Consider the following 20,422-nt stretch of genomic DNA (forward strand, 5'->3'; position numbering starts at 1 on the left):
GTTTTGGTAGCAGTTCCACTTGCTTGGGTGTACAGCAGCATATTTGAAAAACCTAAGTGGGTGTTATGCTATTCCATCTTCACACGGTGTTTCATGAAATCAGTCATGCTAGAAAACATGTAACACCTCAAGAATGTAGGGTTGTTTATCAGTTAGGAGTAAAAGCTAGATTTGAAGGAATAGCTAGCCTCCCCACGTGGCGCGGAATTCCTCCCGCTACGCACGTTTATACACAAAGTTGCAATGAGCAAAGTATTGTGCTAGTAGCTGTAAGATGAACAAACCAATTCTTTGTTTTTTGTCTTGACAAAGCTTCAAATGCTGAAGTATTGCGAAGCTTTGCATATAGTTCAGCACTGAATCTTGACATTGAGTCAAGCCAATACAATTCTGTATGCAATTTGCTTGTTGATAACGCTAGATTTTCTTGCATTTCCAAAGAGAGGAACAGACTAGTTAGCTTCCTTTTTAGGTATGGATCTGTTTAAAACAGTAGGCTTGTAATAAACCTTGTTTTACAAACAATGTAACAAATATGTTTTTGCATCTAGGTTCAATTCCAGAGACCATAGAAGAATGGAAGTTTCTTCTGCATCTTGCACACAATCACAGCACTGCTTTCCACCACCATAGCCCACAGAATGGGAATGCTGCCAGCAATGGTAGCCCCATCTGGCCAAACTGCATCACTGTGGAAAACATAGCTCTCTTATTAGCAAAAGCCATTGGCCCAAATCGTGCCTTGCCTCTATTGCAAGAGTGTGGCGTGATGCTAGAATTGTCTGAGAGATTTACTGGAGTGTGTGAGATACTGAGAATTGCTGAGAAAAGACAAAGGTAAGATGATGCATCAACGGAAGATCTGTATATGCACGCCATTCATTTTAGATCTTCTTGGTGCTTTAAAGTTTCTTTTCACTTAACAAAAAGATAAAATATTTAATGCTTTTACCTTGAATTTTAAACTCACTGAAAAATTTTCTTTTATTTAAGAACTACGTATTGTGCAATATAGGTACCTTAAAATGAGGAGACAAAAAGGAAACGGAAAACTATACATTAGATATATGTGAAGGAGGTTCCGTCTTGTAGAGAGTCTGATCTGACCCCTCCAGAGAAGGCACACATGGTGATGTCATGATACCACGTAATTGTGGTTTTGACAATTTTTGACAAACTGCTTTAAAAAGCAAAACAGTTGTTGTTTCTATTGTTAGTTATTTTTAAACTGTTTAACCTTTTCTTTTCTTTTGACTTTCTTGTAGAGCCCTGATTCAGTCCATGTTGGACAGGTGTGACCGGTTTTTGTGGTCTCAGCAAGCGTAGAAAAAAATGGGAAAACTTTGGGATCTGTAACGTGTATATTAAAGTGCCTCTTAAACTTTCAGGCTCTTAAAGAAATGAACTTCTCCGTAAAAATCCAGTTGTATTGAGCCAACGTCCATCTAACAGGTATCTGACTGGGAGCTGTTCACAGTTCTTTCTTATTCATTAGGATGAGTTTTACACTCCAGAACTTCAATCAAAAGAATCCAGTATTTATCTCAAAATTAAGCTCACAGATTTCCAAGATGAAAATGCCTTAATTTATTTTCTGAGTCCACATGATTTAAGCGTTAAGGGTATGAGCCCCTAAGGATCAAATCATGGTGTATAGATTTTTTTTTCATTGTTTGCAAACATGAGAAGCCATTCCTGGGAAAAACTTAAGCATGTAATTTTTCATTTTCCTGTAAATAATATTTACTTTTTCAAGTAGCTGTAGAAGTACTTGGTGTGATACGTATTTTTTCCCTCTAAATTATATGCACTGTTCTTACCCATTTGCAATTGATTATTTGTGACAAGTCTTAAAATAGTGAGAAAATATTTCCCAGGTGTGGGTTAATGGAAGCCTGATGAAAAGAACTTACTAAATAAACTCATTGTTAAACTATCAGAGTGATATTTCTAAATTGCCTATATCTGCTTGTGAAATATGAGTAGATTTTGGCTGTGATATTTCAACAGACCTCAGGACAGCAATATTCCACAGTGATTTTTGACCTTTTAGAAAGCAAGAGGACCACATATATTATTCTAATATTTTCTTAAAAGCTGTATGTTTAGAGTATTTTAGATCAATGCCATGGAGCAAGAAATCCTTAAATATCTGTCAGAATATGAAGACTCATAAAATCACTTGGATTTAATTTCTCATTTACAGAACTACATTTTATGAGTAATGTTTCTGCACTTAATGCCTATTTGAACGGTTTTCTTTTTAGGCTACTAATTTTGACCCTTTTCACTATCAGATTCTCACAATTTTAGCAGAAGGCCACGGTGTCTGATCAATAGTTGATTTTGTAAGTGTCATTTAAACAAACAAACAAAAAAAACTACTGCATGCATTAAAACAAAATTTTATTCTCTTCAAAATCTGTAATTTGGTCAATACATGCCTTGAAAGTATTTCTTTATACAGATCTAAAAAGAATCTTAGGTAGATTTGCAGGACTTATACAGTTCCCAAATAGTGCTTTTATTTTCATCAAAATAGGACTATAGTAATACAGCTTTCAGGCTTGGATGGGTGCAGTCTGACTCTTTCATCTCAGTTGCAGGAAAGACTTTATTGTGGAGAGTTGGTTACTTCACTAGAGGAAAGGAAGCTACAGATAGAGAATTAGTAGCAGGCTTTCATCTCTTAATACTGTTACTTGGGAAAAAGCCAATAAGTAAGTACTTCTAAAAAAGAAAACTTCAAACATTTTAGATTTTATATTTTGACATGGAAACAGCACAGATCCTTCTGTCAGAAGCACACCATGTCCTCACGTTACATTACAGTAAGACTGTTGGAGTAGGACCCAGGCACTTGCATTATGTGGTGAGGTTAAACAAGTCGGATGTTGTCAGTGTCTGCTTATCTGCCAAATGAACACACTGCTACCTCAGTGACTGTTAGGCATAACTGTTTCATGCAGTACATCAAAGCTTTAGCTGAGTACTAGTGCTGCCTTTCTTAGGGGAATTAGCTGGCTTTGTAAGAATGTAGCTGACTTATCTCTTTAACTGTTTGTTTTGTGTACATTGTATCCATAGCAGTCTTTTTCACTTCTGGGAATGTTTTGTATGCTCAATTAACTTTTGAGTGTTTTTTTTTGTTTGTTTTGTTTTTTGTTTTTCAATAAATCATAACTTTCCACTCAAAGTCTTTCTTGTTCTTAATTTTTTGTTGGAGTAGTCATACAGCTAATGTAACAGGAAATATTTGTTAAAATCTGGTATCTAAAGTGAGCTTGTGTTGTTGACTTTAGTTAACTTGGTTGTCAATAAAGAATAAGAGTTTTTTGAAGAAGAGTCGGAAAAATTGCTGCTTCCTATTCTTAATGCATATGCTTTCATCGTATAAGGTGAAGGAATTGTGATATGAAAGGGTCTCATGTTTAGTATTTAGTTGTGCAGAGCAATGCTATCATCCTAAGGCTTCCTGAAGGATCCCCCTTACCAGATCTTCATTAACCAGTTAAGTGTACACCACAGGTTGATTAAGCCAGCCTGCAGTGAAGCAGATGAGCTGTGGCTCATCTGTTGTTTTGGTGACAGGTGCTGGTAGGGACCCTTGAGAAGCAAAAATTAATAAAGGAAGGCTTTGCCTGGAGCAACTTTAGCTAGCTTTTTCCTCCTCAAAAAAAGCCAACAACAACAAAAAAAACCCTCTACCTGGCTCAAAACGCTTATCTCACCATTAGAATTATCAAAACCTACCACGAGCTGCATTTTATTTAAGGTAAACATCTATACATACACTCTGTTTCTTGAAGAGGGGCCATGTTTGCAGTTACTAAGTCTATAAGCCTGATGTCAATGCTCGTAATTATTGCACGGAACCAGCATGGCAGAAGTCCTGAAGTGAATTCTTGCTTGAGTAAGCTAAGACAAGGCCATGTTCCCAGAATATGGAAACACAGCATGTATTACTGTTCCTGAGCGGGGAATTCACCTCATACAATTTCCCAGTCAGAGGCTTATTGATTTAGATTGCAAAATAGCGAGATTGCAGAATGACTGCATTCGTAGATACTTAAGCTTAAAGGACAGTTTGAGGGATAGAACTTCTGAATAGTGTTTTGTGTTAATTGTATCAGTGTGTATAAAGTCAGAAGACAGTCTTAGAGTGGCTCTTACATATGCTATATTTACCTGGTGTGCGCACGCAGCCTGTGCTTCAGTGCTAGAACAGAAGGGAATATTTTGCTCAAACACTTGTGCTTGTTCAGTGGCAGCTTGCCTATGTCTCTGTGAAAAGGAGCAGTTGTTGGCTGCAGCTTCTTTCTGTAGGCCAAGGGCTGTGACTGGGAAGGCAGGCCAAGAGGAGACAGGAAGGCAGGACTCAGGCTGTTACCTGTGGGAACAGAGTCAGGAGGATACACTCCATGATCTAAGGATACGCTCCAGCATCTGTCTTCTTGCAGTTATTCTCATGTTTGTGCTATTTACAGAAAAGCTTGGTTTAGTGAGAATGTGAAACATCAGACCAAATCATAAAACGCAAAAGAGCCTTTTGTGCTCAAAAATGTGTGAGCTCTTGTATGGAGAAGGTCCTTAAGTTAGGTCAGTTTTGTAGGTAGTATTTGTTCTGTTACAGGTCCCTGGACGCAGGGGCATATGTGAGTTCTAGTGAGTGAGCTCTCCCTCAGTTTATAGGAATCATTTTCCAGTCATTACTTACTTTACTTTAAATCAAAACTAAAGAGGAGACAGGGCTCTGCAGCCATCAGACAGAGAACTCAAGCTGACATGTACTGGAAGGAGCATGAGTCATCAGTAGGATGTGAACAGAGTTGTGGTAAAACTTGGCACTCCTGTCCCTGCAGTAACTGAGGTGTTGCATTGGTAGACATGAGGTTCATGGGTGGCAAGGGCAAAACTATGGCTCCTTACTTTTTGTAAGGTTTCCCTTTCTGTTGGGTTGGGGTATAGATTCTCTTTGTCTAAATTATCTGAATTTAGAGATCCAGCATAAAAGAAAATATCTGTCCTTTTGCTCCAGGCCAGTCTCTGGAAAATGTCTCTTGTTCTTATTAGCTAAGTTTTTCTTTGGAGGAAGAAAACCAAGGAAGACAGCTGCTGGCACTTTATTAAACCAGTTTGTTATTGTACCTCTTTTACCTCTTGCCCCTGCTGTTAAACTGCAACTGCTAATTAACTGACAGTTGTGAATGGGACAACAACACATACCTCTGCTGCAGAGAATTTAAATAAACTCTCTGTGATTCAGACTTGTTAAATTGTGTATGAGAGCGCACAATGGGAGACATTTTGCTTGATCAGTCTAGAGCCTTCTGCAGAAGAAACGTGACAGTTGCTATTAAAAGGGAAGCAAGCACCAAGACCTTTTTGAGCTGGTCCCTAAGAAAGAGTAGGACAGTGGGCAAACAAACTATGAACCATGCCAATAGGGCTTGACAGTAAAGGCAGACTTAAAATCTAGCAGAGATGTGGCTATATGGATTTGAACTTCCCCTTTGGTAGAACATTTACTACTGCATTAAAAACTCTCCTTCCTTTAGCCTCCTGTAGCTCCACTGAGCTGTTGTTGCAGCAGGATGGCTGAAAGTCCTTTGAGAGGAATCTGCGGGAGCAAGCAATGGAAGGACAAACCATCTAGGCCTTCCTCATGGTGGCACGAGTATGTGCTATCTTAAAGCATTACCAGTAAGGACGTACATGTTCACAGTTTGCTCTTAACTCTATTGTGAAGCAACACTTCCATCAGCTCTGGGATCCATCTTGTCAGCCCAGCATCTAGCAGTTCCCACAGAAGTTCTGGTAATGCAGCTGACTATTCCTTGCAGTTCCACGCTGTTGGCTAGCTAAGCTCCTCCATGCTGCTCTCTTGCTCCCCATCCTTAAAAGGACAGGGGAAGAAAATCTGAAAAGCAACTCATGGGCTGAGATAAGTATAGGGAGATCACTCGCCAGTTATTGTCATGGGTAAAACTCAGCATAAGGGAGATTAATATAATTTATTGCCTGTTGACAACAGACTAGAGCAGTGAGAACTTAAAAGCAAACTAAAAGCACCTTCCCCTCATCCACCCTCTCCTATCTCTTCCCCCTTGAGTGGTGCAGAGGAACAGGGAATAGGGGCTGCAGTCAGCCCCTAATGTTTTTTCTCTGCTGCTGTTTCACCCTCACTGTCTGCCCCTGCTCCACATGGGGTCCCTCCCACGGGATGCTGTCCTTTCCACACTGATCCTGTGAGGGCTTCCCACAGGTAGCAGCTCCTCAAGCACTACTCCTACACAGCTCCATACCATGGGGTCCATCCCCTGGGAGCAAACTGCTCCAGCACATGTCCCCCACGGGCGGCAGCTCCCCACAGACCCCTGCTCCTGCGTGGGCTCCTCTCCATGGGCTGCAGCTCCGGCCCGGGGCCTGCTCCTGCGGGGGCTCTCCATGGGCCGCAGCCTCCTCCAGGCCACATCCACCTGCTCCACCATGGGTCTTCCCGCAGGCCACAGGGGAACTTCTGCTCCAGCGCCTGAAGTACTTCTTCCCCACCTTCACTGACCTTGGTGCCTGCAGGGCTGTTTCTATGTTTTCTCACGCATCTCTCCCATCTGCTGTTGTGAAGCAGTTTTTTTTTTTTTCCACACCCTTTCTTAAATCTGCTGTCTCAGAGGCCCAACCAGTGTCGCTCACTGGCTCAGCTGTGGCCAGCGGCAGGTCCATTTTGGAGCAGCTGGAGCTGTCTCTCATCCGACCTGGGGCAGCTGCAGGGCTCTGCTCACAGAGGCCACCCCTGCAACCCCCCTGCTAGCAAACCCTTGCCACACAAGCCCAGTACACTTGTGCACAGAAACAGACCCAATCTTGTGCTCCAAGGTAAATGCAGGTGATCAGGCAGCTTTCCCTCCAAGCTCTGTCCTGCACAAGTCCCAAAAAAGTGCAACAGTTAAGTCAGCCATAACACTTCAAACGCACAGAACACTTCAGTCTTTGAGGCAGTTGCTCAGTCTGCCTGCTGTGAGGAGCAAATAGTTCCATGTACAGCAAAGAAGCACTGTATACTCTAAAAAGTTGTGTAACAGGATCCATGAACTTTAGCCAGGACAAGGGCAGGCTTACTGAAATTCTGTGTTGAAATTAGTTGTGCTGGGGAATTCCCACCCCTGGGTATTCTGCCCAATTTCCTCTTTTTGGGTCCTGAAGCGCTTATAAATACCCTCTCTGAGAGCACAGGAGATAAGCTTCATCTCCTCCTGGCTTTGCCTTTCTGGAGTGGTGAGTGATACTCTGAATTTACAATATGCATGCAGTGTGGTTTTATTTTTTATTTTATTTTATTTTATTTTTTTTTTTTGGGGTGGGGCAGGGGAAAGAACTAATGTTTTAGCGTGTGGGACTTCTCTGTACTCGTGAAAGGAGCAGCAGGGAATGCTAAAATGCAAGTGTCTGCTGTCCATCTGCCTTTGTTGAAAGGTCCTGTGTTGAGCTCGTGTTTGCACAGAAGGCAGCAGTCCTTGTGGGGTGAGAAGTGGGCTCGTGGGCTGGCTGCTAGTACTAGGGTGGCTGCACAACTGCTCCTGCAGCTGCCTGGGCACGGTTACGAGAGCGATGAATGTTGTGTCACAAATCTCTATAAAAGGTGCTCTAGAACTGCTAATCTCTCTAATTTTCTCACAGGTCCGTGTCACACTTGGACAGGGAACCATGAGACTCTGTATCTGCTTTGTGTTGCTCTCTGTTATTGTGTGTGCAAGTGCTGACAACCCATTCACACGTGGCGGAAAATTTGTCGCGGATGCAGCTGGAGGTGAGCTGCTCCGTTGCCACAGGTCTTTCCCTCAGGACCCCTCCCCGAGCACATGCAGTCAGCAGCTGCAGCCCTCCAAGCAGGGAGGTCTGCAGCTCCAGATTAGGGACGCCTGCTGATCTCTGCTGCTGGGAAAGGGCCCTGGTCAGGCCCCGCAGGCGCTTTCTGTTGGCAACTCCTGTGCAAAGGCCAATGTGGAGGAGCACCTCCGCATTTCTTTTCCTCGGGCCTTTCTAAGCACAGCATAAAGGATGTGACAGGCCAGAGCTCAGGCTTGGGCGCACCCCTGCAGCCAAACAAGGCACAGGGACTGCAGGAATAGTCACTTGTTCACGCAGAGCTTTTTGTGGGCAAGCTGGGTGCACAAACCCTCTGCTGGTAAAGCCCCAAAGTGCAGCCGGTGCTTTCTCTGGTGCACAGCATGGAAATGAAGGGGCCACTGCCTCCTTGCTGTGAGACAGAGCTTCACCTGCCCCTACAGCGTCCCAGCCGAGCCGTGCAATACTTCCATGGCTCCAAGAGGGTCTCCCAAGGAGCCCCTTTTCTTCTGCTTTGCCAACCTCCCCTAGCTTAGCAAAAGAGGTTTCTCAAGGGAGTCTTGGGGACACATGGAGCTTTCTGACCCAGCAGCAGCCTGTGAGCTTCTGCCTGAAGTGGTACTTGGCTGTTGCAGGGATGAGATTTTAAAGTTAACATTGCCTCTGTCTTTCTGCTTTCTTCAGGAGCATGGGATATGTTCAGAGCATACCGGGACATGCGCGAGGCAAACTTTAAAGGTGCTGACAAATATTTCCATGCTCGTGGCAATTATGATGCTGCACGAAGAGGACCTGGTGGTGCTTGGGCAGCCAGAATGATCAGGTAAGGGAGCTTCTCTGGTTGTTAACAGCGAGTTCCTAGGGATCTGGGCATCCCAGTCAGAGTGAAGTCCTGTTGACACACACACAGCTTTTGGCCCAGAAGGAGAGGGGAGGGGAAGCAGTTAGCGCCGGAGCAGACTGTCTGCAAAGGAAAGGTGCCCCCCTTCCCACATGGCAGGGAGCCTTTCTTCTCTTCCCAAGCAGGCAGATTTCTTATCTCTGCAATTTTGGTGGAAAAGCGCTCTTTCTCCTTGCTGGCCCACTTCCTGACATAGGTTATAGGTTCCACCGCGGTGCTCAGATAAGGACTTAGCATGTGTGTGCACCTGACGCTCAGCAGTCCCGCGGAAAAGCTAGCATTAGGCGAGTGAGGAAACAAACGGGAAGCGATGCCTGTGCGGGGGGCTACGTGCTGGCTGGTTCACGGGGCCCCTTTTGTTCCCTCTAGTGATGCCCGGGAAAACTGGCAAGGCGGCGTGAGCGGCAGAGGCGCAGAAGACACCCGTGCCGACCAAGAGGCGAACGCGTGGGGCCGAAACGGCGGGGACCCCAACCGCTACAGACCCGCGGGCCTTCCCAGCAAATACTAACGCGCGGTGTGCCCCTTCCCCCTCCCTCACGCACCCCCAATAAAGAAACCGCCTTATTTCCTGAGCCCTGCTGGTTTTCACTCAAGCGCCTTACACGAAGGGTGGGGGCCGGGAGGGTCCCTTGGGTGCCGGGGAGCTCCAGGCCGCCGGGGGGCGCTGCGCGGCGGGGCCGGCCCGGGCGCCCTCCGGCCGCCGCCTCGCTGCTCCCGGGGAGGCCGCCATGGACCGCAACCCCTCGCCGCCCTCCAGCGAGGCGGAGGAGGAGGAGGAGGGCGACGCGGTGGGCAGCACGGTGTACAGCAAGCACTGGCTCTTCAGCATCCTCACCCGCCTCATCGAGGTGCGCCGCGGGGCGGGCGGGAGGCCGGGGCGCTGCTGGCGGTCGTTTATTCCGCGACCGAAGCGGCGGGTGGCTGGTGGGGGTGTGCGGTGGCCTTTCCTCACCTACCGCCCCCCTCCCCCGGTTTCTCTCAGGTCATTAGCCCCGAGAAGACCGAGCCCAGCGTGAACCCTGAGGAAATCCAGACGGAGCTGGACGAAGAGATGGAGAGCGACATTTGTAAAGTGTGGGACATGTCGATGGATGAGGTAGGGGCTCGAGGGCAGTGGCACCGCGACGAGTGACTGCTGCTGTCTTCAGTCTACATCAAGTCCCGGAAAGGCTTATAACTAAATGTGCTGGGCCAGCTTTTTGATGTATGTGGTATTGCTGCTTCTCTGGTTTGGCTGGCAGCATTCTGAGTCCTTAAACGGAGCACATGTGGTGAACTGGCCTGAAGCAGGCTCATCGCACGTTTTGCAACTGAGCAAGTACTCTGCGCTCCTTCAGCCCGGAACTAGATGAAAAAAAGGCCTTCTCTTATGTCCCAGCTGCAGGGCCCTGTGCTGCTGTCTGAGGATACAAAGCAGGGCTATATGGGAGTATAAGGGAAAAGACTTGGTCTGTGTGAGCCACCCTCTGGGCATCCTATGGGTCACACAGTGCTTAGAGTCAGCTGGCGGCAATGGGGCCATATTAACACCTGCTGGTTTTCTGCATTACCTGTAGGTGTCGAACTGAAGCCTGGAGTGAATAGACAGCAACTCACCTGAAGTGAACTCAGCTTGTATTTAGCAGTTTGATTACGGAGATATCCCTGATGCTGTCTCTAAAATGGCATATTTTCATCTAGCCACATTAATGCTAGTAAATGTTTTTTTCTGATCGGTAAACAAATTTAACTCACAATGGCAATTTAACGTATCTTTTTGGTATTTTTCTTAACGTTCCCAAATTCTGGAACAAATCCTCAAGTGGGACAAAGATTTATTTGTAGCTCTCTGTTTAAGTGTTTCAAATAAACATGGAAGATGTGTACTTCACTCCCAAACAGAGAACTAATCCAGTGATTTAATGAAGTGAAATGAGGAGCAGATTTCCTCTTTTGTATGCTCTGATCAAGTGCTGATGGTAGGCCCTTTTTTTTTCCTTTTTTTTTTTTTTTTTTTCCTTTTTTTTCTTTTTTTTTTTTTATATATATATATGATATCACTGCTTGACAAAAAAGTATTTGCTGAATTCTGCACCGAATTAGCATGCCTGACCCTTTGTTGAGATAGAGGAAAGAGAAATGTGACTGGTTTGTTACAGAGCCTATCACTGACATCTTGAATCACCACAGGGGCTTGCTGATCGTCTCTCAGTGAAAAGCAGGAATGGTGGTATAGCACATTATTGGTACTAATTGTTGGTAAATACTTGATCTCTTATAGTGAGTTTGATGTCTCTGATTCAGTCCTTGATCTGTGTGAAAGGGTTTGATTTCTGTTTGGAAATTGTAAAATTGGAAAGTCTGTTTACTTTTTCATTCACTTTCTCCACAGGATGTCGCTTTATTTCTTCAGGAGTTCAATGCCCCTGATATATTCATGGGAGTTTTTGCCAAATCAAAGTGTCCTCGCCTGACTGTAAGTATGGGCTGTCAAAAAGCTGTCCCATAATAATAGCAACAGTAAATAGCTCTGTATCTGCTTCCCTAAATATCTCCTTCCTCCAATTGCATTTTTGAAAAAGTTAGTGGAACAAAAAGAAAACATTATTTTTTTTTTTTGTGCAGCATTTGTAATATGGTCTAATCAGTAGGTGTTTTGGTGATGCTGAAGGTGCTCTATGTCATTATTGACAAAGGATTAAGTGTATGAAACTTAGTTATAAGGCTAGTTATAATAATCAGTAAGGACTGGCCTTTTTTTTTTTTTTTTCCTAATAGCTTGTTCTGTAATTACTATACAGAAATGGTCAGGAATTTGTTTTGTCAGACATACAAAAGTAACCTTAGCTGTTAGGAGTTGTTGGAAACTAGTCCTTAATGAACTTTCTTTTTCTTTGCTTTTATAATAGTGATGCCAGATTAACTTCTAAACAGTATATATAGACAATGCAAGCAGAGTTTCATTTTGAAGTATACTTGCTTTTAAGGAACCCCTTAACTATGCTAAGTATCAGAATAGTACTTCTCCTGAGCATGTTTTGCGTGGATCTCACAATGTACTGTAGAAAATCAACCTAGAAATTGGTGGGTCATAACTTGGAAGTCAAACTGGAAAGCATCTTTGAGCCTTTCTTACTTTTGTCTTCTGGTTGTAGAAATAAACTTGTGAACTGTGTTGCAGTTAGTTCATTATACCGTGTTTTGACTTTCCAGGAAATCTGTGTGGGAATATTGGGAAATATGGCCTGTTTCCAAGACATATGCATGTCCATTAGTAAAGATGAGAATCTCGGGTAGGTGTATATATGCTTTATATGTGCCTTTCTGGACTCTCACAACTATGAAATATACATTGTAAAAAGAGCTAAGTTTGCTTGCAGTGTCTTCATTCACACCTTTTTGTCAAATCCTTACTGGTGAAGAAGTATTCAGTGAAGAGAAATAGGATACAGACTACTGTGGTTTGTTTCTGGTCCCTAGTCAAGCTCCCGAATCTTGAATTTCTACATTTGGCAGTCTTGAAACACTGGTAGTGCATACACAGTCTGAAAAAAAATGTTTTTAATTTTAGAACATGGCTGCAGCTATGAAATCAACCTTTTCGTATATTTTTGAAAAAGATACTTTTTCTAATTCTTATAATAAATTTTCTATTTAAAGCCAAGTGTTACTGCAACGTTTGTGTGATTCAGACTCTCCAACTCTTCTGGAAACAAGCAGGTAGGACATCTCGGAAATTAATGAATTGCTAATTTAGTTAAGCTGTGTTCTGAGGTCATGGGGGGAAAAATTGATAAGTGGTCTCATTATTTCAATGGTTTCCCATCCTATCCTTTTGTCATTTCCACTCTGCTCTGAAATTGATTTGCTGTGGGCTAGATTCCTGTTTTCTGTCACACTATTCTCATTATTTTGGTTTTACGCTTGTACTGCTAAGATCAATGAATTGGCTTCTGATTTGTTAAATGGGCAATTCCTGTCTAGGTTGTTGTTAACTTGCCTCTCCCAGCCTGAAGTGGCCAACATTTGGGTTGAGAGAATCCGAGACAGCCCTTCGGTGTATGACTGTGTTTGCTTTATCATGTCAAGCTCTACAAACGGTGAGTTGCCAAAACGAGCTGAGAATAAGTGGTTTGCAGAAAAAGTAAAAAGTGAATTATGCCATTTCAAAGACAAGTATTTTCATTTGGGAGTAAATAATTTCTTTAAAACAAAGTTAAACTCATCATAACTCAATAAGGACACCAAAATAAACTTCTCCGTCCTTTGCAGCGTTTGTACATGTATCTAAACCCAACATGCAAAGTGCACATAAAGGAATAAGAAAGCTCTGGGGGGGATTAAAACCAAGTCAAATAGAAGAAATTATTTGCACAGTAAAGGAAATGACATGGTCCTCATTAAGGGATATGCATGTCATTTTTGATATTTGAAACAAGACCTGATTTAGATTATTACTATTATTTTAATCAGATATGTATTTTCCATTTTTTAAATTGCCGTACTTGAGGAATATGAATTGGAGGAATGGTTCGGTTTCTCTGAGTGGCAGCAGAATACTGCACACGCTTTGGTATGCAGTCAATGTTACAAAAGTCTCTTCTTGTTTGTCATAGCACTAATTTTGCAAAAAAAAAAAAAAAAAAAAAATCAAGCATCCAATTGTGGAAATGTTTTGAATAGCATTTATTATTTATGTCCACTCAATTGTAATAGCAGTTGTCATTTGTCTACGAATCGTAATACTTCAGCTTTTGGAATGTGAAAAATACCAGCTTTTTTTTTTTTTTAATGATGTAATGCTTGTTCACAGATCTACTTAAGTAAAATGCAGGTTAGCAGAAAACTGCACTAGGGACAATTGTTTTGTTTTGGAAGCATAAGTTACTGTTTTATAATTAGTATGGTACAATGTGTCAGTGGACTTGTCAGCGGTCCCTGTTCATCAAGCTCTCCACCACATTTATGCCCCAAAAAAGTAATAAGCACAGGAACCCTTTGTAGATCATGAATGAAACTAGTATATGTCAACGCTGAATTTGCTTTGATACTTCTATACGTTAGCATTTTGTGAACTAATTTTTGCTCTTTTCTTGAATTTGGTACATTTTTTTGTGTGCAGTTGAATTGCTGGTAAAAGTGGGTGAAGTGGTGGACAAACTCTTTGATCTAGATGAAGAGCTAATGTTAAACTGGATTAAAAGTGGCACATGCCAGTCTGTGGGACCATCTGTAGATGATTCCCCTGAAGAACTTCCAGATTTTAAGATTGTGCCTTGTATACTTGAAGCAGCCAAACAAGTCCGGTAAGTGAGATTTCTTTATGATGTCGTGGCTGGGGAGACTTCATGTAACCTTGTTGAGGCCTGTCTCTGAAACTCTCGATTTTAGCAGGAGCTACATGGTTTGCCAGATCACTACAACACATGTGCTTACACCTACCATTTGAAATGAGCTAACTAGCTTGTGAGCAAAGAGCAGGGAAAACTGCTGATAGTCGGTTGTGCATCTGAAACACATAGAGAATAATGAGATAATTCAGTAATTTTATCTTTAACTTGGCTTTGTTTCTTGTTTTGTTCCAAGTAGCTCAGATAATCCGGAAGGACTTGATGTTTATATGCATATCTTGCAGCTGCTAACCACAGTGGATGAGGGCATTCAGGCTATTGGTAAGACACTTGAATTGCTACATATGGTGGGAGTAAGAATGGCAGTAACTTCTAGATCATCAAGTATTTTTAATGGGGAGAAAAACAGTTCATGTACCTAGATTAAATTTGGTGGGTTTTCTTCTTTTTCTTTCTCAAGTGCAGGCTCCTGATGGAGGAAAAGAAACTTGGAGTTTGCTTTATGACCTAGTTTGCCATGAACTCTGTCAGCCAGACGATCCACCGATTATAGTGCAGGAGCAAAAGACTGTATTGGCCTCTATTTTGTCAGTGCTATCTGCTATGTTTGCTTCACAGACAGAACAAGAATATATCAAGATGAGAAAAAGTAAGCCATACTTATTTCTATTCTCCTTTCAAATATATATATATATTTTGTAATTGATATGGGGTGAAAGATGGTTAGTTTATTACTGTTTTCTAGAGGTTAATTCAGAACACAGAATTCAGATACATGTTTGAATACAGTATAAGGCACCTTACTGGTGACTCAAAAAATCACAGCTAGCCCAAAGTTCTGGTACTGGATACCTCTGAAGAGTTATGGTAATGGAATCTGCAGATTCTGTTCAGTCTTCTCCACTGGCTGTATACATGAAAACTGCAGAATCTGTCTTTGCTAAAATATGAGGTCTTGCTAGTAATTTTTTTTTCTAGAGGGAAAGATTCTTTTCTTAAATCCATCTTTATCACTTGTTACTTTTCAATCCTTTTAGAAGTCTTTAGAATTACAAGTTTACCTTGGGAATGTGAGTCACCTGCAGCAGGAGGAGGTTTTGTTTTTGTTTATCAAATAGGATTATCTTGATGCAGCTTTAACACGCTAGCTTCCCTTTTCCTTTTTGAAGGTGCTAGGTCTGACTGCCAGCAAGGTCTGTCTGCCTTTAGATTAGGTTCTAGTTTAGTATAGCAGAGAGATAAAAGTGGTGAGGGAATGTTGCAGAGAGCCCTGATCCTTACTTTTCCTGCCATTTCTGCAGCTGGGCCTGCACAAAGAATCTGCCCTCCCAGAAGGTGAGAAGTGGGTTTGTTTTCTTTTTGCTCGCAGGACTCTAGAAAGAATTGTGCTTGCTCTAGGTTACCACTAGAAATGCTTTCCTTCTATTCCTTACCAGCAGTGTATAATTTTAATAGGTACAGGTTAGATTGCAGTAAAGAAGTACTTGGTTTTTCTGTTGTTCCACGTTTTTTTAAGTCTTTGATTAAAAACAAAAACACTGTCAGAATATACATTCCTTTAGCTTTTGTATAAAATCTTCCCATCTGTTTCAAAATTCTAGTTCCTTGGTAGGACTGGGGAAAAAATTCAGTGTTAAACGTTCACTTTCGTGTTATTTTGTATCAGATATGCCTCTGATTGGGAGCTTGATTCGTATCTTACAATACATGGAGGGCTGCGGGAAGAGATCTGTTGATAACTCAAAGGAATCTGAACAAGAAGAGACTGGAAAAGGTGACCTAAACGAGGAAGATTTCCACTTGAAAATTTTGAAGGATATTTGCTGTGAATTGCTTTCCAATATGTTTCAAGAACTGACCAAGGTAAGAATAAATGAAGTTCTAAGAGGGATTTCAGCAGTGTGGGTAAGACAAAAAAAAGGTACTATTAATTGGATGTTTTTCTGAGCAACTGAAATTGTGTGCTGGAAATTCATTAAGGAATTGATCAGAAGGTCAGTAGCAATTTGTGTCAGGTGGCAGGGACACAGGTTTTCAAAGGTGTGTACTGTCAGGGCCAAGATTCTGTATATTAAGTTCTCCAGATGTATGTTGCCAATTCCTTTTGAAAAGAAGTTAATTTAGGAAAGACCGTCAACCCCTATATAAATTGATCTTCTCAGCTGGATTTTTATTTTTTTTTTTTAATGGGAGAATCCACAAGAAGAGACTTCTGAAGTGTCAGTTTTCACACCTTTTTTTTATTAATGTCCAGCATTGTCTTAGAACTGTATGTTCTACTTGCTTGCGGTTTCACCTGTTATGAGAACAAAGCACTGCAGCCACTGTGTGCGCAACTGTGAGCTTTTCTTTGACAACTCCTTGTGACATTCTAGTTGTATTTCTCACTTTATTTTCCAGGAAAATACACTAGAAGGACTAAACCAGGGACATTTAAATGAACAGACATGTTCGTGTGCATTCCAGAACCTCTTGCCACTCTATTTTGCTTCAGTGAGTATATGACAAAGTATATAACATGGCTAAAAAATACTATTCTTGCAAGGCCTTTCAGAGCCAGGTGTAAAACAGCATTAGGACAGAATTGCTCAGACACATGTAATGTACCACTTTAGACAGTCTTAACCCACCCACCCCTTCTCCCTTGCTTCAGCCAGAGCTTTTGTCATCCATCTAACTGTGCTGAAATGAATTAGTATCTCCAATTTTATGTCAGCTGAGAAGTTGTCCTGTATGTTTTTATATGATAATTATAATATTTTGCATAGGAAGCTTTTCTTTATGTACTTTCACATGATAAAATAAGAGCCTGGGGAAGGCAATGTTTAAAATCTTAGACCAACTGAAACTGTGGAGTTGAGGAGGAAGCTATCCACCATGGAGCATTTTTCATTATTCTTTATGATGGCTACTGCTGGCTGCTGTTGCTGGGAAGGTGGAGTAGAGAGACCCTTAAACTGACTATAAGAATTTTGTGTTCCATGCAAGTTAGTGTTTGTTTGTTTGTTTTTATTATTCTGTGTGTGTGTTTGTTTGCAATTTTAATTCCAGGTGGAGAGTTTCCTTGAAGTTCTGCGTGAGGCTGATCAGACACTTGCTGAAAATCTAGAAAAACGTTTCCCAAGCCTGAAGGTCCAAACCTAAGAGTGTACATGAAATACTTTCCTTTTTTGGAATGAAGATTTTAGACTGTTCATTACAGTGCTTCAGAAATCAGTTTTTCAGTAAATGTGAAAGAATGAGTTAGCCTCCGAACCAGCAGGTGGCTTTTAAGAAATGTTCCAGTTAGCCCTTATTAAACTAGGGATAATCTGGTCTGCATGGGGAAGGAAACTGTTGTAAATTCAGTTCTGCACCTTCCATCCTGTTTGCTCTGGTGATGAGACTGTTTTCTAGTTGCTCTTCTGCGGAGTAGTGTTGTTTGAATAACTCCTGATTCTGTGCTTTTCAACTTAGTTGAGACAGCAGAATGAAGGAAATGCAGAGTTGTTCTTAACGTGATGATGGCATTTTCCAAGTTGCTGCTGGCAGGAGGAAAATTGATCAGGAAATCTCAGATATCCTTTGGCTAAGCACCTTCATGCACCTGATGAAAACAGAGTTAAATTACACAGAGGAGAGGGTTTTTTTTTTTTTTTTTTTTTTTTTCCTTTCGATCACATCAGTACCTCGAGCAGGTATTTCAACACGTTTCATCCCACACCTCTAAAATCTTTACCTGTCTTTGAAGCCTTTTTTACCCAGCAGCTCTGATTTATGACATCTAGGCCCAGTGCATTTCAAAGGATTTGAGAATGTTGTTACCAAAAGTCGGTGCTGCAGCTTCCAGCCCTGGCAGCCAGCTACCCAAAGTTAAGAGTTGTAAGATGGGCTTGGATTTAATCCTTGGCATACTTGCAAACTTTTTGCTTTTTTAAAGCAGTTGGTACTTCACTTTAGGAAGACAACATGTATCAGACAGTTTTTCCCTCATCCACATGTTTTATGAGTCATCTGTGAATGACATTAGAAATGCCACGAGAGCCTGACTTTGCAGGGGAGTTAAGGTGTTAGGTCACTTGCAGTTAGTTAATTCAGTGTATGGAGTCTTCTAAAATGCCACTTCTAATCACATTACATTTTAACTACACTACACTGTTATATCCCTGCATGCGGTGCAGGTAATGTTCTTTCCTGTGTGTGCGGGCAGCACATCAGCTCCAGCTGTTGCTATAAATCAGAGTGCAAAAAAATAGGTCTTCATCAACCTTGGGATGTAAAGGAAAAGTGGAAAACAGAGCATAGGGAATAACTTAATACCATTATGCACACGTTCCCTTGTTCCCCATGTTTTTTATAGGCTTAAATATTGTGCTGGGCCCTGTTTTGTTTGCCCTGAGTTTCCTGTACATGTGGTAAAATACAGTATCTGTATGTGTATATAGCCTTTTCATCCAAACTTCTAGTTTTCAAAAAAGTACAATTTAATCTTTTCCTTGTGCTGCCAGAAACTTCTTAGTTATTGGCAGGGGACTTAGAATTTAAAAAGTCTGACTTGTGTCACCAAAAAGAATTGCAGTGGTTTCTATCAATTTTTGTATGCTGTGTTTACTGGAGAAAACTGGTAACTGTGAATAGGATGACAGCATTTTTCCTACTACTTTGACATTTTTGGATATTTTCTTAAACCTACAGATTTGTAATAAAGTTTCTTTAAAAAAAAAAAAAAACAACAAACACAACACTGTATGCTTTTATTCATTCCAAGTGTTAATTAAATTTGTTTTCTGAGCTACCGGAAATGTCTGTTGCTCTCTTGAACGTGTCATTTTTAAAAGGAAAATTGAGCCTCTTCATACTGTCATTGTGCTGTAAAATATATTGTTCTTTATTCGATACTCATTTTAACTATTTCTTGTTTCCTGTGCTCGGCCACTGTTGTGGTCTGGAAGTAAAAGTCTCCCTGATCCAGTTGCTAGCTTTTCTGGACTCCGTTTGTCCCCAGATGTGTTGTACATGTCTTTACAGTAGCTCACTATAGTTGAGAATTTGTTCTGGTTTGCATTTCTTGAGATTTGGTGGTTTCCAATAGTGGTTTAATGTACCAAGAAGGTACATCATCTGTGTTTATCTGTATTTGGTTCCTTCTAACTTACCATATACAAGTGCCCAGTGTCGGTTGACTGTTAAATGTGGTCTTGCTAATTACGAGTGGGTGAGATGCACCATTTCCCCGATGTTACTGCTTGAGTTGGATGCTACCTAATGCCTGTCGCGTAGCAGTCGAACAAGTGGACAATTTCAATGCATGGCAAACCAACTGGGTCCCATCCTCCACTATTCTGCAGTAGAAGAAGCTGTGGAAACTTTCATCAGCCTTGCTTGGGCAGAATGCTAACTCGAGTATGTTGGGAATGTTTGTCCTCAATAAGCATAGTGGAATGGAGATGGAATTCCCCATTTGCCCCACCAAAGAGCTGCAACCTGTGCTGCAGGGGTGACGCAGAGCAAGAGGTTGGTGCCAAATCGTATGTATGCAAGGGATACGTGCAATGATTTTGGCATTCAGATGTGGAAGAAATCACTCATGGGTGTCTGATGTGTCTGGCAATGGTGCTCATGTATTACATCAGCCTGCCAGCAGAGATCTCCCTGAGCTTGTGCTTCATGGACATAATATGCCTGTTTAAATATAAAGGTGTTTTTTTTTTTATTTTATTTTTTATTTTTTTCCTCCATTGTTCCCTCTCCTAGCCATGCTTTGACGCTGGCTGGCAAGCCAGATCTCTCTGGGTTAGCTGGTTCAGAATGGATCTATCTGTAAAATCAGGCAAGCAGCTTTCTTGCAGACCAAACACCTGATTTACTTCCATAGCATCCCTCCCTTGTGGAAAGTATTTTTCTGTGCCTTGTGCGGAGCTCCAACTGAGAAGTGGGTATGCAAAGTGCTGGACTAAGGTAACAGGAGCCTGGTCCTGTGTAGACTGAGCTGGATGTGAATGGTGGAAAGGAGAGGAAGAAATCAGACTGCAAGGGCTTATTTTAAAATAGGCTTGCTAGGTCTTCATAATAATTTCATTCAAAGATAGGATCATAACATCATTTTGACTCCTGTTTTGTGTGCATCTTGCATCTTCATACTACATAGTAACTGTTTTCTGATGGGACAAAGCAACGTAAAACCAAAGGAATTTGGTATGTGGGTTTAAAACTGATAATAGAATGCTTCATCTGCCCTCTTGATGGTGTGAGGAGCTAGTTGCTGCTGTTCATGTCCTCGTGCTTTGCCCAATATTTTTGTCACAGACCTGCCACTTGTGGTAGGTTAAGCAATGAAGCCTAATATGCTGAGAAATTCTTTTAT

At 41.9% G+C, this 20,422-nt stretch overlaps 2 protein-coding genes across 5 annotated transcripts; both read left to right on the forward strand.

The window, feature by feature from the left end:
• The first annotated feature begins 7,129 nt into the window (after positions 1-7,129).
• Positions 7,130-9,318, forward strand: LOC118167844 (serum amyloid A protein). Its single transcript, XM_035327682.1, has 4 exons — positions 7,130-7,275; positions 7,678-7,807; positions 8,530-8,668; positions 9,116-9,318. Exons 2-4 carry the CDS (start codon positions 7,705-7,707, stop codon positions 9,255-9,257), a joined length of 384 nt encoding a protein of 127 aa, XP_035183573.1. The 5' UTR covers positions 7,130-7,275; positions 7,678-7,704; the 3' UTR covers positions 9,258-9,318.
• Positions 9,319-9,357: 39 nt separating this feature from the next.
• On the forward strand, positions 9,358-19,029 carry SAAL1 (serum amyloid A like 1). 4 transcript variants are annotated; one of them, XM_035327678.1, is made up of 12 exons: positions 9,358-9,597; positions 9,732-9,845; positions 11,121-11,204; positions 11,942-12,021; positions 12,389-12,448; positions 12,713-12,828; positions 13,851-14,034; positions 14,318-14,400; positions 14,540-14,728; positions 15,746-15,942; positions 16,480-16,572; positions 17,131-19,029. In XM_035327678.1, the coding sequence occupies exons 1-12, from the start codon at positions 9,478-9,480 to the stop codon at positions 17,221-17,223; spliced, it is 1,413 nt and encodes a 470-aa protein (XP_035183569.1). In that variant the 5' UTR covers positions 9,358-9,477; the 3' UTR covers positions 17,224-19,029. The 4 variants fall into 4 exon arrangements, with proteins under 4 accessions (XP_035183569.1, XP_035183572.1, XP_035183570.1 ...); XM_035327681.1 differs by lacking the exons at positions 9,358-9,597; positions 9,732-9,845 and adding an exon at positions 9,919-10,550; XM_035327679.1 differs by lacking the exons at positions 9,358-9,597; positions 9,732-9,845 and adding an exon at positions 10,802-10,987.
• The last annotated feature ends 1,393 nt before the right edge of the window (positions 19,030-20,422 follow it).

The sequence above is a fragment of the Oxyura jamaicensis genome, chromosome 5 (assembly GCF_011077185.1).
Source record: "Oxyura jamaicensis isolate SHBP4307 breed ruddy duck chromosome 5, BPBGC_Ojam_1.0, whole genome shotgun sequence".
In the NCBI taxonomy this organism is placed as follows: Eukaryota; Metazoa; Chordata; class Aves; order Anseriformes; family Anatidae; genus Oxyura; species Oxyura jamaicensis.

Bases quoted from the DNA above. Each gene is read 5' to 3' on its own strand.
- SAAL1 (XM_035327678.1), top strand. From the start codon at position 9,478: ATGGACCGCAACCCCTCGCCGCCCTCCAGCGAGGCGGAGGAGGAGGAG. The intron at 12,022-12,388 runs GTAGGTGTATAT...TTCTATTTAAAG, and splicing joins AGTAAAGATGAGAATCTCGG to CCAAGTGTTACTGCAACGTT. The intron at 14,035-14,317 runs GTAAGTGAGATT...TGTTCCAAGTAG, and splicing joins GAAGCAGCCAAACAAGTCCG to CTCAGATAATCCGGAAGGAC.
- LOC118167844 (XM_035327682.1), top strand. From the start codon at position 7,705: ATGAGACTCTGTATCTGCTTTGTGTTGCTCTCTGTTATTGTGTGTGCA. The intron at 7,808-8,529 runs GTGAGCTGCTCC...TGCTTTCTTCAG, and splicing joins TGTCGCGGATGCAGCTGGAG to GAGCATGGGATATGTTCAGA. The intron at 8,669-9,115 runs GTAAGGGAGCTT...TGTTCCCTCTAG, and splicing joins TGGGCAGCCAGAATGATCAG to TGATGCCCGGGAAAACTGGC.